At 47.4% G+C, this 15400-nt stretch overlaps 2 protein-coding genes across 3 annotated transcripts in view; both read left to right on the plus strand.

The window, feature by feature from the left end:
- The window catches only part of LOC146175463 (cytochrome P450 2U1-like), a 32289-nt gene extending 27201 nt beyond the window's left edge, over positions 1 to 5088 (plus strand). For both annotated transcript variants that reach the window (XM_084581839.1, XM_084581840.1), the window contains exons 6-7: positions 4383 to 4559; positions 4829 to 5088. In XM_084581839.1, the coding sequence (XP_084437965.1) occupies positions 4383 to 4559; positions 4829 to 5031 (380 nt within the window). In that variant the 3' untranslated portion in view covers positions 5032 to 5088. The remainder of the gene's footprint in view (positions 1 to 4382; positions 4560 to 4828) is intronic.
- Positions 5089 to 5743: 655 nt separating this feature from the next.
- Positions 5744 to 15400, plus strand: part of kst (spectrin beta chain, non-erythrocytic 5 kst) — a 260747-nt gene continuing 251090 nt past the window's right edge. Inside the window, exon 1 of the mRNA XM_084581862.1 lies at positions 5744 to 6253. The gene's annotated coding sequence lies outside the window, so the exon portion shown is untranslated. The remainder of the gene's footprint in view (positions 6254 to 15400) is intronic.

Below are 15400 nucleotides of genomic sequence, written 5' to 3' on the forward strand. Positions count from 1 at the left end.
GTATGTGAGCGTCTTTTTTTTCTTTTGATAAGCTTTTCATCTTTCGAGATGTTTAGGCCAAGAATGCATAGAGAGTCGACTCGAGCGATACGGTATCCCCCCAAAGAAAGATTTCCGGATCAGGAATTTCATCGTTTGGGGGTCTTCCTCGAACTTGAGTTTTAAGGGCCAGGAGTGCGCGCAGTCTTTCAAATATAGTTGTAGGTGCAGCCCACGACTGCCTGGAGGGCGTCCTGTTGCTGTCCTGGGCAGCCGCCTCTAATCCAAATTGTATCGTCGACGTATAGGGTGTGCCGTATGTCGTTGAATTTATAAAGAGCTTTTGGGGGCTTGAACATAACGATAATAAACAAGAGGGGCGATATAACTGAACCTTGAGGGATGCCTTTGTCCGGTACCTGTAATTTGTCCGTCTTTAGGTTCCCAAGCTGGCCGTACGATTCTTCAAGGATGTTCAGATGGAGTTCAAGAATGTTCAGATGCTCCCCACAATTGGTGTTGGGCAGGTTGCGAAGGATTACGGCATGTGAGACGTTGCCAGACGTTGCTTAATATCCATTGCAAGAATTTAGCGTCATGTAATTTAGCGTCATTGCGGTTTTGGCGTCATGGATTCCACATTACAGAAAAAGGTCTCTGCAACTATTCGAACAAATGACGCTGCAATTGACCTAGCCTTCTCGTCGTGCAATGAACATGTCATAATGCTCAATGATTCGCATTGTGCATGATAGCACTTGAAGGCGTCCGTCGCACCACAGCACGCCACACTTCTGACGTATGGACTGCGGGACGCACCCACCTGAAAGGAAACGAGGCTGCCAACGCCTTAGCCAGAGGATACGCTAACCGCGGGCACCACTTTCAGAGGGATTTTGGAGAACCTGCAGGATGTATATTAGTACACTTTAATGTATACCCAAGAAGTATACAGACATCCTCCTGCAATGCAGAGAGAAGCACTCACCCTCCAAATAAAGAAACCAACAGTCGCGTCCATGCCACCTTTTATACAGATATCGCCCACCAATTACAATTATTATTTCACATTCTGTAACGCTCCAAACACCCTACAACATATGGTATATGGGGGTGCAAGGGACCACAGGGTACCATAACCACAAGGGACCTAAGAGAAATGGGTGAGCCAGCTGTCAAGGTCCAGCCTGGACGACCAGCGTAGTCTCGTGGACTGGTCTAAGGAAATGGCTCGGGTCCACGGCGTCCTGGACTGAGGAGGCTGCCTACCTGGAGCGAATATTTCATGCCTGCTCCCAATAAACGTTTATCTCTCTAACCATTCTTCTTATTCTTGGCTCTTTTTATGTTATCTCAACATTGATGCAAGAGTAAAAGAATATTTTTCTCTGCAGCGAATACGTTTTTTTTTTTGCCATCAGAAAAACATCTACACACCTACAAAAAAAAAAAAAAAACGTAGACTTTAATGCTTTTTTTTTTTTCGCGAACGTAAATTGGGTGGAGCTTTCTGCAGTTAGCGTGCGTTCATTGGCCGTGACGTTTATTCGTTTGAAGAATTTTGCCACGCCTGATCACCATATATGCAGTATAGTAGAACACTTGGTGATGATGCTGATGGTTATACTGGCTGATTACTTTTTAACGGGCAGACCGTAACGTCAACCGCGCGGTCAAAAAAAAAAAAAGAAAAGAAAAGAAAAAAAAAGGGGGGGGGGAATAAATGTTGTCCATAAAGTTCAGATCCTCACAGGCATGCTTGAGACCCAGCAGGAGCAGACCTCTAGTACCTGTAATATGTCGCCTATAATATATCGATGGCCAGCTGGAAGAGCAGGTACTGCTTTTCATCATCGTCAGCACCATGTCCGGCCAGGTCACGGTAGTAGAGAAAGGGATGGGAAAAAAACCCGCATAGCTGGGCAGTTGGGACATGGAGGATCGCGGCGGAATGGATAAATATATAGCCGCTCATTTTGGTGAGTGCTTAAGGCTTTAAATTTCGAAGGACGTGAACCTTCCACGCAGCGCGCGCACGCACGCACGCACGCACGCACACACACACACACACACACACACACACACACACACACACACACACACACACACACACACACACACACACACACACACACACACACACACACACACACACACACACACACACACACACACACACACACACACACACACACACACACACACACACACACACACACACACACACACACACACACACACACACACACACACACACACACACACACACACACACACGTACATACATACACACGTACATACATACACACGTACATACATACATACATACATACATACATACATACATACATACATACATACATACATACATACATACATACATACATACATACATACATACATACATACATACATACATACATACATACATACATACATACATACATACAAAATAAAGCTAGGACGATGGTTGGCCCGGTCGGAGTAGAGTTTGTGGTCGAGGCGGACATAATTGCATGTAGTATTCTTTGGTGGTGGCGCGAATTGAGGCAGTGTCGACCAGCCCTCCAGGACAGTGGCGTCGCTAGGGTCACTCACACCCGATGCATCACATCAAAAGCACATATTTCCGAATGAGGCAAACACTACCAGGTGTACGTTGCGAGGAAATTCACTGCGCAAGCGGCTTAAGACAGGTGATTGCCCAGTATGAGACCATAAGAACAAAGGGACCTCATGAGCTACGCATTGTATTCCGCGCATTCCGTGCCTTTCGGCGTTTTGAAAGTGTGAGGCGGATGTGTTACTGGGGTTAAAGACTGCGACATTGCAACTAGCGTGAAAGGCCAGCGACAAAATGTACCGACGGGACAGCACGCTAGCGCGGGGCGACGAGCGAGAAATTAAGACACAGAAGATAAATGAACAAGACAAAGACTGCCGGACAGATACTGACAGCGGTCTTCGCTTGGGATCGAAAAGGGAATGAACTGCACATACACAAAAAAAGGCGCGACAGCTGTCTTCTAACGCTCCCGCGCGCACGGGTTTCCATTGGGTATCGGGTTAATGCTGGTGTTTACAGGGTATACACGCACGTACACAGGCCCGGTGCATTGTTAAAATGGCGTGGCGTCTCTGGCATAAACCAAAGCAGGTGTTTTCAAGCACTTTCACGACAGAATAATTCGTTTTACGAGAAGGTCACATTTGCCAGTCAGTGTCTCAACGGGCAATGCGCGCCTTTTTGCGTCCTTACACAACAATTCATTTCGCAAAGTGGATTTTTTGGGCTAGTCGGTTGGACATCGTGTTAAAACAGCGCTAGAAACACGTACAGATAGGAACACAAACACACATTGCGCTGAACTGACAACTGAAGTTTTATTCCTGAAGCATGCATTTATATACACAGAGAGCATACAAATGTATAGAGAGAGTATTAGTCCGTGTTTCTAGCGCTGTTTTAACTTGCCCCCCGCCCCTTCCTCCCCCTCACTGCCCAGCTGCACCCCCCTGAGCGCGGCACCCGGTGCGGACCGCACCCCCCGCACCCCCATCGCGACGCCACTGCTCCAGGAACCTGGTCGCCTTAGCCGGCCAAATGATGAACAGTGCCTAGTTAAGAATTTTACAGGCGAGCTAGTTAATCAACTCATTGTCATCGATTGTCCAGGGACTCCATCGAAGGATACGGGGCGAGGCTGCACCGAAGCAATGCGGCTTCGAGCTCCGTGGACAGATCAGGTGGCAGTTGTTTTAGATTGAAGAGCACAGATGACCTCCTGGAAGTCAGTATAGATGATTTACTGAGGTACAGGCGGGAGAGAACGCAAATGTTGAGTGACTTGAATGACGGAGCTTGCCTTAAGCCCGAGGAAAGTGGGTGGTGCAACGACTGTAACCATTTTAGAAAACTTGATTTTAATAAATTGTAAGTTGAAGACCCTCATTCTTATTTCGTTTTGCCTTACGTTAAATCTGTGGCGTCAAAAACAGCGCGTTCCCTGTGGGAGTAGAGAGATTGAACATCGTCTTGGATGTGGGCACTATGATGTACTCGATCCTTCTACACGCGACATTTATGTAATGCGGCGGAGCCAACCCGGCTGACATGTCGAAGGTTGCACGGCACATTTGTTATGCCGTGAAGCCATTTTAGCTGTAATTTAGTCGGCCCCCATCTTAATGCTGTCAATGGCATCAAGACATTGCTGACATGTTGTGGCGAAGCCAGCATGGCTGGCATTTAGTCACTGCTGCCATGCGGAGAAAGCAACTTTCCTTTTTTTTTTCTTTTTTTTTTTTGGGCACTCGGATCACTTTTTAGTGGGCGATGACAAAATGAATTGGTAACCCCCTTCCTCCCTCTTTTACATGCTCTGTCTCCTTGGTGGGCGCAGAAGAGGCGACCGTGTGCGGATTCCGCGTGCCCGTGGGAAGCCGTGTTCTGGCCAACCTGTGGCTGGCGCACAGGGACACTGGCTTCTGGAAGGAGCCGCACTGCTTCGACCCCGCCCGCTTCCTGGCCGAGGACGGCAGACCCGAGAAGAAAGACGCCTTCCTGCCCTTCGGCCTGGGTGCGTAGCGCAACTCCATGCAGTCGGGATACAGTTTGCATGGTAGGCCCGTCTCGATCATGCAAAGAGTAATTAGCAGATGGTCGGGATAGGAGGGAGTTTTCTGGCGTTGAAGCTGGATCTCTTAAATACAAATGGGAGATTGCAGAGTGATGGTCAAAGAGCCCAAATTATGGCCAAAGTTAAAGTCATGCCTGAAAAAAAAGAAAAAAGGTATGGTGAAATGTAAGTCGTGTCTGCAAATTAACCTATGTAATCACTACTTTCAGGGAAGCGTGTCTGCATCGGAGAGTCGCTGGCCAAGACGGAGATGTTTGTCTTCGTGACGGAACTGCTGAAGAGGTTCACGCTTACCGTTCCCGAAGAGTTTGCGACGCAGGACCTCAACTTCCGGCCCGCGCAGGGCACCCTGAGGTTCGCAGAGCCGTTTCATCTAGTCGCCACGCCCAAAGTGCTTTCTACTTCTCTATGAAATACTTTCGAGAAATATATCGTGTATATTCTGGTTGTCACCGGTTCTTAAAAATAAGTTCCGTGTCCTTTCTTACCTTTACACACACGCATTATTATCTTCGTTTCTTTCATAATCATCCAACAAATGTCACGCACGGACAAACATCACGCATGGCTTTTCTCATTCTGAAGTTATTGAGTAATTACAGTCGTTATTTTTACCAGTGTTCACGTATTATTGTAGGCTGGGAGTATACAATTGGCTTGAAGTTCAGGTATTTTGATTATTTGCGTCCTCAGAACACTTCAGGCATGGTTAAAATTCAAATCTGTGAGTGAGTGAGAAGACTTTATTTGCACCTACAGGGACCTCGGGGCAGGGACTCAGGCAGGGGGCGGGTCTCCTTGCCGGCTCTCCTGCGCCATGGCCGCAGAGAAGGTCTTGGAGTAAGCCTCCTCCGCCAGGCGTAGGACGATCATTTGTTCATCCGCATTTGGGCTGCGGGTATAGGACTCCCAGGTAATTTCATCAAGGGGATCAGTTTCTTTAGCTCCCGGAGAATCGGGGCAAACCATCGCGCTGATCAGAAATCAAAATGCGCGGTTGAGAATGCTTTGTAGCGTGGCGCCACCTTCGTTACGTGATAGAAGACTTCGCTTTAGGTGACATATTTCACAGAGGATGGCGCCTCAGTCGGCGACCGTGCAAAAAGACAAAGCGAAACAAAAACTGAAAGACACCTGTAGGAAGGCTCGAGGCGCGTTTGTAGCGGGAACACGAACACGACTTGAGCGCGAAGAGTAGCCTGGCCTGGCCTTTCCGCGAGCAAAACAGGCTCCGTGCGGGGCACCGGCATCTGTGAACGTCTCTGGCGTTGTTCGGCCGCGCAGGTCGGTGCTGTGGTGTCGATAGCGGGGTCCGGAGGAAAAGCAGCCGGCTTCACAACTGCTAAAAAGCCGAGTGCACTTTTTTCCGTGGTGGTTGTGCATCTGAACGGCTGTAGCCGACGACATCGTGCGACGGCGACGAAGAACGTCGACGACGCGACGTTGGCAACCGGAGTTGGTTGCGAAAACCTCTTTGGATACGAATGACACGCGGCTACCGGTGCTGCGGTGTGGTGGTGCATTGGTGTCCACTCTCGCTGAGGCTCGCTTGGCGGCTGTCTGCGAGCACCGGCCGACGCGTCGCTTCGTGAAGGTGGCGGCAGCTAGGCCTAAGAGTTCAACTTGACCGCCCGGTAAGTTTTGCGGTTTACTTTTTTCTCCGCGTTTGAACGCTTGACGCGGCCCATGATGCCGGCTATTTGACGTCTCCGGGGCCGACTACGAGTGCCTAGATAGGGTTTCACGGTAGCGCGGCGCTGTTGCCGTTGGCGATAAGCCGAGCAGCGCTCAGAGCCGCGCCGGCGCATTGGCTCCTGTTTTGACAAGTGACCATCTTGGGGAGGGGTGACGTTTCGGAACTGCTTCCATGGTAGAAGCTCCCGCGAAGGTGCTGATAAAAATTTGTACACCATATTTGGCCTGAGTTTTAACGCCACGCATAATAATCCCGACCCGTGAAGCTCATCACTGAGTAACAATCGACGGATTTTAGTGTTATGATTGCACCCGCCGATCGAGCTGAAACGTCCTTGGTCGCCCGCAGGCGCTCTTTGAAATATCGGGCAGTTGCCTTCGTTCCAAATAATCGTATTCGTCCATCGAGCGGCAGGACTAGTACGACTTTATCGTTCAGGAGGAGCTTGCTTGGAGTGCAGGAATCCGCTTCGATGTCACGAAATCCTAGACACGCGAGTTCATGCCCTCGCTCTACGTGTAGATCGATACGAGAGGCCTGCGCTCTGCGCAGTGCGTTGGCATTTACGGATTGATCAGCCTGCTACAGACCTGTGGTGTCAGCGAGAATTAATTGCGCATTCCGAGAGGCTTGCTGAGCGAAGTTTCCGCTTTGTCGGTAGAGTAGTCGAAATCCCACTGTTCGATATGGTTCTGCTCATTTTTTGTGAAGGACGGATACCTCTTGCTGTTAAAGCTTTCGGGTAGCCGCTTTATTTATTTATTTTTTTATCTGAGCTGGTTATGCTCGTTAAGTCGTTTTTCTTTCCGCTCTGTTCTGCGTCGTGTAAGTACCTGGGGGCTTACAGACGTCCGCGAGCTCTTTCCTTGATGAGTTTTGGACAGCGGTAAAGCATGCTGTAGGCACATTAGATTGTATAGATTTTTCTACCTCTCAAAATAATGTTTTCGTATTGGCTAAATAGCTAAGGCTCAACGTAAATTGTACGCTAGTGACCGGTCTGGGTTGTCCAGCGAGATTCGCGGACACGCCCATTATTCTGCGGTGGAGCTGACTTCGCACAACGTCTGCACGAAGTGTGAAGTTCTCACAGCCACATCCGAATACTCTGACCGCACTCCGGATTTTTTTCTTGTGTGTGCCCACCAAGTAAGGGCGCATAAATTGTAACTTTATATTCACTTGTATTCACAGAATACAGTGTTGGCTGGCAGAGAAACGTGCTGCGAAAAAACAAAAAAAAAAAAAAAAAAAAAACGTTTTAGTGTGATACCCTGCATTTAAATCGACAATGTGAGTACGCGCATTTTGCCTCGATAATCATTCGTCTTGCTCTTTGAGTGCCAGTATAGTCTGCAGTCATAACAGAGAATAATTACCGGCGACGTCCGCTAGGCGTGGCCATGCTGTTATGAAGGAAAGCTGTCGATTGACCAATTGAGCTGTCGATTAATCGATTGAGCTGTAAGCAGGTTGTACGTGTTAATGGCTGTGATTCTGGATTATTTGATGTGCACTCGGGCGTACCACAAGGGTCTGTGCTCGGACCATTGCTTTTTATCGTCTATATAAATGACATTGTGGCTGCTGTTGAATTACCTGTAAAAATTAAACTTTTTTGCTGATGATTGCTTAATTTATGGAGCAGTATCTTCTATGGAAGACCAGATTAAAATTAACCAATGCCTTGATGCTGTCAATGACTGGTGTCAAGAATGGAAAATGCAAGTTAATTACGGTAAAACAACTTTCACCCCCTATTACTAGGAAGAAAAATCTACTTACCTTCCAGTACTCTATAGGTAACAATCACTTAACGAATGTGTCTTGCTTTAAATATTTGGGTATAACTATTGCAGTTGATTTAAATTGGCGCATGCATGTTGAAGCGATTTCATCGGCTGCTTTGAAAAAGCTGTTTTGTATGCTTCAACAGCCTGGAATCCCCACTAAAAGGTACTGCAAGATAATCTCGAGAAAATACAACGACTTGCAGCATGGCACGCTTTATCTGTGGCAGATGTAGGAGGACTGATTCGGTCACACTCCTGCAACCTTGAGTCGTGGGAAACGCGAAGAATAAAACAAAGGTTGACAGTGCGGCACCAAATACTGCATGACGATTTAAAAATAAGGAAATGTGCTTGCACCCACCTGCTAAGCATAGCGCCAGGTTCAATCATAATGCAACCATACGGCCGTTCTTCTTCTTCTTCTTCCTTGATATTTGGCACATACCCACGAAGGGGGATTGGCCAGGGTTCAGTGTGGACTGCCAAATGTCCTACACAAACTGAATTAGTGTAATAAAGTAATTGACAACTAAACAAAAACAAAAGGTTTTAGATCACAAAAGTTATTGAATGAAAAAATATGATGCAAAAATTTGTAGTTTTGTAAATTTGGAATGCAATTAGCAGGGGAATCTGTCCGTAGCTGTTATGTAGTTATGCAAGTACTGACAAATTTGAGGCAACGCAAATCCTTTCGCACTTCGCTCGGACTAACGTATTTCGCTTTTCTTTTTTCTTTTTTTTCCCTGACGAAAAAGAGCTCTGGAATAAATTGCTTACTCACGTTGTACGAAGTGCCAGTAAAACAGCGTTTCAGAAAAATCTCGATCAATACTTTAATGAACGCTAACATGTCGTGCACCGTGCGTCGCGTCCTATTACTTTGTAGGTGCTTTTTCGCTTTCTGTGTCATTTGATCCAGCTCAGCAGCTTCTGAGATGGTGTTTGTATAATTGTAACTCAAAGTGTTTGTTACTGTGTTCTGTCATTTGAAATTTTATATGTGTTATTGACTTCATATGTATATGTATTGTTGATTCCCTCCCTGTCATGACTCTCAGTAAGGGTAACAGTATGAATAAATAAATAAATAAGTAAATAAATAAATAAATAAATAATAGCTTGCGGCTTGCTTACGATAGATGCAAACCGATTATCCCGCTGTTGGAATGGCCCTGAATCTCCTGCACAAGACAGCTATTTTGTTTTTCTTTTTCACGAGTTATATTAACAAACACTGTAATTGTTTTGCACTCTGCAGCGTTCAGGTGAATGAATGCTACCTAAATGAATATGTGCTCCGCCATGGGGAATTTTCGTGAACTGATCTCCAACTGGTGGCTTTTCATTATTTGGTCCTTAAGTGCGTCCCAAAATCCGCGGGAAATCCCTTTTGATTTGTGGCGAGATGTCACGAAAACAGGCTTTTGTGTGATCTTGCACATGCAATAAAACACTCTTGCAGCTGGTGATTTCCGTGACATTTATAGGTCTATGCGCTATAGCGAAATATAGGCCTCCATTCTGTTTAATTTTTACTTGCTCTAGTAATGAGTCGTTGTGAGAGGAAAAGTAGGATCCGTTGGCCTTTGAGCGTAGCAGCCTTGGGCGTTTCCACTTGTTTCGTGCGATGCCATCTGCGCGGGGCCGTTACTTTTCCCGGGCGCTGAGGGCGTTGCCTGGAAAAATATATATATGCAAATGGAAGGGGGGATGACAACGCGGTTCAGAAAATGTCACGTTGGAGGGGAGAAAGCGAAGCTCTTCGGCATAACCTCCTCGTGGGGATCCCGTTCTTCGACCAGTAGTCGCTGTCATGGCATCGTGCGTTAGTCGTCTGATAACAGGCGGGGATTGTTTTTTTCGTTTCTGTTATCCTTGTTCAGAACCGCGTCGTGCCGAAAGGTAGCTGGGAGCCTTTGGGCGCTGTGTCCAACTTCACTGTTCCTCGACTTGACGTCTTACACGTTTTGAGTGCAGAACGGACGCCTCCTCGAGCCATTTCGTGTTGGTTGGTTGCCCGCTGCGCCCTGTCTAGTCTTAAACCTATTATTCCACCCACAGAATAGTGGGCCAATTCGTTGTATAGCCTCCCCCCCCCACCTCCCCCCCCCCACACACACACACGCTTTTTTATCTGTACGGAGTGCTTAAGCTGTTGGAGCCCCTATTTGTGCGTTAGTTACGGAAGGTACTACATTCAGGGCTCCTCCCCCCCCCCCCCCCCCCCTTTTTTTTTTCTTTTTCCAAGTGTGTGAACTTTTGCTACTGTTCACACTGACGACCATTTCAGTACTTGTAAAAGCGTGAAGTGCAGTCAGCGTGATGGGATAGCCGAAACAGTAGTAGTACAGTGGAACCTCATCTGTTTGCGACTGCTGTGATGTTTGGTGAACTGGTTTTGATAATCTTGGCTATATTTTTGTTTACTGTGTGGGGTGGTGATTGAAACGCATTTTTATCATTTTACTTTCTTTTTTGATTTTTGTTTTAATGTGCGCGGTTATGTTCGAACCAGTGTGTAGTTCGAGTCGTCGCTTGTAACTAAGAGGACTTAGACACTCGTCGTATGCAGGTCACAGGTGGTGACCTTGACGCAAAAGTGCATATTCCTTGTACAAAAAAAGTTAGCGTTCGGTGGTCGTCGGGTCGATACCAAGGACGCGAAATCGTAAGGCGGCCGGATTTTAATGGTGGCGGGATTCAAAATATGTCATTGCGCTATGCCATGCGCGTTAAAGAACCCTGGTTGATCTAAACTAATCCACTGCCCTCCACTACGGTGTCCCTTTTAGCCGATGTCGACGACCGTACACACTCCACTGGCTTTCCTGTGCAAGAGGCAAGGTTGTGGGGCGAAACCGTCGCGACACACGAATGCATTGCGATACTTTGGAACAACTGTTTGCTGTGCGCTCGGTTGTTGCCCTTCCTGCCGAGCAGGTGTGGACAGGCGCCGCTAATGAGGACATTCGAAAGAGCGTTCGGCGAAAAGCGAACAAAACTGCCGTCTCTGACCCGATTAGATCGCCATTAATATTATTATTATTTTTTGCTTTTCACGGACCAGCTGTCCGCGCTTCTTTTCTTACTATTATTATTATTATTATTATTTGCTTTTCATGGACTGGCTAAGTCTGCGCCTCTTAATCCCCCCCCCCCCCCCCTTTTTTTTTTGTCTCCAAAAAGAAAGAAAAACGGGCGTTTTGCCCTCAGCAGCTTCCTTCTTTGCATGGTATATACGCCATGAAGGACAAGACCTCGGTCATATAACTACGCACGCGAAGTTTCGGTAACTATAACTTGCTTACTTCTGACCATAGCCTCCTAGGATCTGACCTATCCGAAATTATGCATTGGTCAACGCCGACTCGACCCAGTGTTCTGTCCTTACGAATTGTGATGTCGAGGGTCAACTGTTTTACTTGACCGTTTCGTCTCGCACGTCCCCAACAATTAGTACTTAAAAGTACAATAAAAAAATCGGCTGCTGCGTTCAGTGCCGTCCATTGTTCATTGCCATGTGTGTTTGAATTATATAGTAATTATTTTGATTTGTACTCGGACCACTTTGCCTCCATTACTACTCGCTCCTGGCCTCCGCGGCACTAAGAAAAAAACTGTCTTGATAGCTTTCTTTCTTTTTTTTTTTTTTTTAAGTCTCTGTAGGGATATTGATGATGATGGCAAGCTGTTATCAGTGCCCACAGTCTGGTGCAGTGAAAGGAACCATGCAGGTGGTTTGGGTTCTACGTCTCGGGAGGAACAACTCGCAGCGTGGGGAGGCTATTCTGATTTATTTATAAAAACTGATTTATTTATAGGAAGGGAAAGGCGCGGTAACTGTCTCACTTGTCTTCTGTGGACACCACAACCGCGTCGTAAGGGAAGGGATGAAGGTGGGAGTGAAGGTGGAAAGAGAGAAAAAGGAGCCATAGTGGAGGGCGGCAGAGTGATTTCGACCACGTGGGGATCTTTAACGCGCGCTGACATCGCACAGCACACGGACGCCTCTTCGTTTCGCCTCCATCGAAACGCAGCTGCCGAGGTCGGGTTCGAACCCGGGTACTCCGGCACAGTGGTCGGGCGTCTTGCCACTGCACCACCCCGGCGGGGCAGGCTATTCTGCCCCACACATCGCCCCTGGTTGTAGAGGGAGAGCGTGCACCGTTTATACCAACGACATTTATATGGGCGACTCGAGTTAGGCGCCCTATTTCGGCACATCAGACTCTTTCGTTCTGTGCATTCGTCGAGCATTAATATGGAAGCTCGCTGTTCGGACAGTACAGGGGTGGACAAAGCGCAGAGTCCAGCGGAGCCCTAGTACTATTTCGGGTCAGAAGTAGCGGTGTGAGCAAAACACACCCACGGCCCTAACTAGAATTTTGTGTGTATTTTCGGAGCAGCACACCGTCGAAGGGCACTTCAAAAGCAAAATGCCTTTACGACTTTTTTTTTTTTATTTTTTCGCGGTTTGTTGATATCACGCGCCATTTGCCACATTGCCGTATTGTGCCAGTGGCTGTCGAGAAGGTTCTGCTACGTTGAAAGACGAGTTCTGCACCTGTGATATTACTTTGTCAGTACTCGACATGTGTGCAGTCGCGGTAACAAAGACGCACATCTCGTACGCTGCGAGGCGCTTCAAGATAAGGACACTTGCGCATGTAAAGCTTTTTCAAATAATTTCAAGAACTTTTGTTAACTGGCAAAAATAAAGTTCCTCTTTCTCCTTGTCTAATTTTCACTCCACTGCAGAGCTGATCTTTACTACGAAGATTTTCTGTGTGTGTGTGTGTGTGTGTGTGTGTGTGTGTGTGTGTGAGAGAGAGAGAGAGAGAGAGAGAGAGAGAGAGAGAGAGAGAGAGAGAGAGAGAGAGAGAGAGAGAGAGAGAGAGGAGAGAGAGAGAGGAAGAGAGCGCGCGTAAATAACGTTTTTCAGCAGGATTTGTTGTTACACGGCTCGTTTGCTATGGACGCTCAGGAACCAAAGCGTCCATATTAATCAGGAACGAATGATTTGTACCTCACTGTCCCCTTCCCGTCGCCTCCCCTCTTTTTTGGCTTTTTTTTATCGGAAAGACCGTGCATTCGCTAGTCCGCGTCTGAGTGTCCTTTATTAGTTTCAAAGCATGCTGTGGGCCTTGGAACTCATCTCATTCACAGTTCCAGGGCCTGGCCCTGGCGAGCAGTTTTCGATGGTTTTCGGGGGAACGAATATTACAGCCTTTATTAGAACGGACCTACCGCTCTCTTAGATAATTGTGGATAGGATGATGAGGCTAGATTTCCCTGCATAAGAATATATTTTGTCGCTGGTTATTTTTGCTTGCTGTCATCGTCTACAGTTAGCTTACAGCTCCATGATTTGGCCTTCGAACGGAGGGAGTACGGATATGAGAAACCGAAGAAAAAGGTGGCGTTGAAGGTGGCGGAAAGGGAAAGTTGACCTTCCCGTAACTTCAAGCAGCATTCGGCACCCGCAGCATTGTGAAGAGGAGGCGGACGAAAAAAAAAAAAAAAGAAAAGATTGATGGCGGCTCAACTGGGTTAAGCCTGGATATGCGTAGGGAAATTTACCAAACGGATTGAAAATTGGACTAGAATATTCTCGTCGCCGATTCACTGGCTGCAAACCGTATGGTGTGATCGGTGATTCGGCGCGTCTTCATGGCGTCTTTCGAATCTTCTTGCTCCATTTGACTGGCTGCTTCTCCTCCCTCTTCTCTCCCCGTTTTCTTTCCTTCTGTCTTCTTCTTGGCGTCTTCCGAATATTCTTGTTCCATTTGACCGGCTTCTCTTTTGCTGTGGCTGCTGTTGTGCTGTTCATCCCTGTAGATTGGAGCAGCTAGTTGCCATGTTTACGGCGCATGCGCGGTAGTGACTAGCGACGCTTAAATTACTCGCGAAATGCGCCGCTGACTAGCCTAGTGTAGCTTTCGCTCCAAAAATGTAAAAAAGGGCGCGTGTCTTGGGGGTTGAAGCGGGGCGATCAGTGGGCCGCGTCTATGTCTTCGTTGATCACGTGAACGGCGGGTCACACGGTGCGGGTGACATTTTTGACTGGTCAATTTACCTTGCTACGGTAAATTGTAAAAAACACTTGGTATGAGAATCGTTTGTGGATCCGTCCAATGTTTATAAGCGTTCTTTATTAACTTTTCTTCTTTGCCCATTGTCCTGGTGTACAATTTTTTTCTTCTTGCGTTCTATTTAAAAGAAAGCTGCGGTCTCCTCCCTTCGACGGCCTTAGCGAATGCGGTGCACCAAGCAGGGAATAAAAACCTTATTTATATTTTTTGCTTTTTGCTTTCTTCCGAAATCAAGATTTAAAGCGGCGGGCTCTCGAGAGCGGACACTAGCGGCATTGGCAGTGCCATTTCTTGCTGCCCGCTTTCTTCCCGCAGTGCATCTCTGTGCACCATTGCAATGCTCGCGGTTTCCTATCTCTCTCTTCCCCTCCTTCCCTCGTTGCTTATTTCCTTCTTCGCGTTTTGGTGGTTTTCTTTATTACGTCCTTCTAGTCTCCTCCTCTTCTCCTCGTTAATTATTCTCGCACTTGTGTTTCGCATGTGCCGCCCTTTTATGTTTATTTTTAATATATTTCCAAAATTGAGTTCGTAATGGACCGCCACCTCCTCCTTCCCTGGTCGTTCACCCTTGCCACTGGTCCGCGTTGTTCTGCAATTGCGGCTCGTATTTCTCCGCTAAACGTGTAGGATGAAGAGGAGGAGGACGAACGCTGCGCTCGCATGCCGGTCAGATTTTTTTTTTTTTTTTCGTCCACTCCGAAGTCGCCGTTTATTTCATTTCCTCCTACTTCTATGTCGTCCTCGCATCTTTTGTGATCTCCTTTTCGGGGCTACATTTCCTGCTCGGCACCCAACGTGTGCAGTCTCGCGCGATTCCTCCGTGTGCGCTGGCCGGCCGGTTGTTTCCTCGGTCGGGCGGTCCGGTTTTCGAAGCCGTGTGTGCGTGCGTGTGAATCTCTCGTGGAGTGCTCGATCCCCTGGCGGAAGATTTTATCTGAATCGCCTCGAGCAAGAGTCGGGTAGGGAGCCTCGATGGCCAGCGCAGCACCCAGTGGGGCACATGGGGGATCATGGTGTCGTGTAATGTGTGACGTGTGTTCAGGGGTTCACTCTACAGAGTGGTTCTGCGCGCTATAGCTGCGCGCTCCTCTGAAAGGCCACTGTAGTAAAAGCAACAACAACAAAAAAGAAATCTGACACGCACTCACTAACGAACAGACTTCATCAAACAAAAACCTGAGTAAGGAATGTTTGCTA

Source organism: Amblyomma maculatum, chromosome 10 (genome assembly GCF_055883805.1).
Source record: "Amblyomma maculatum isolate TAMU_Amacu chromosome 10, ASM5588380v1, whole genome shotgun sequence".
In the NCBI taxonomy this organism is placed as follows: Eukaryota; Metazoa; Arthropoda; class Arachnida; order Ixodida; family Ixodidae; genus Amblyomma; species Amblyomma maculatum.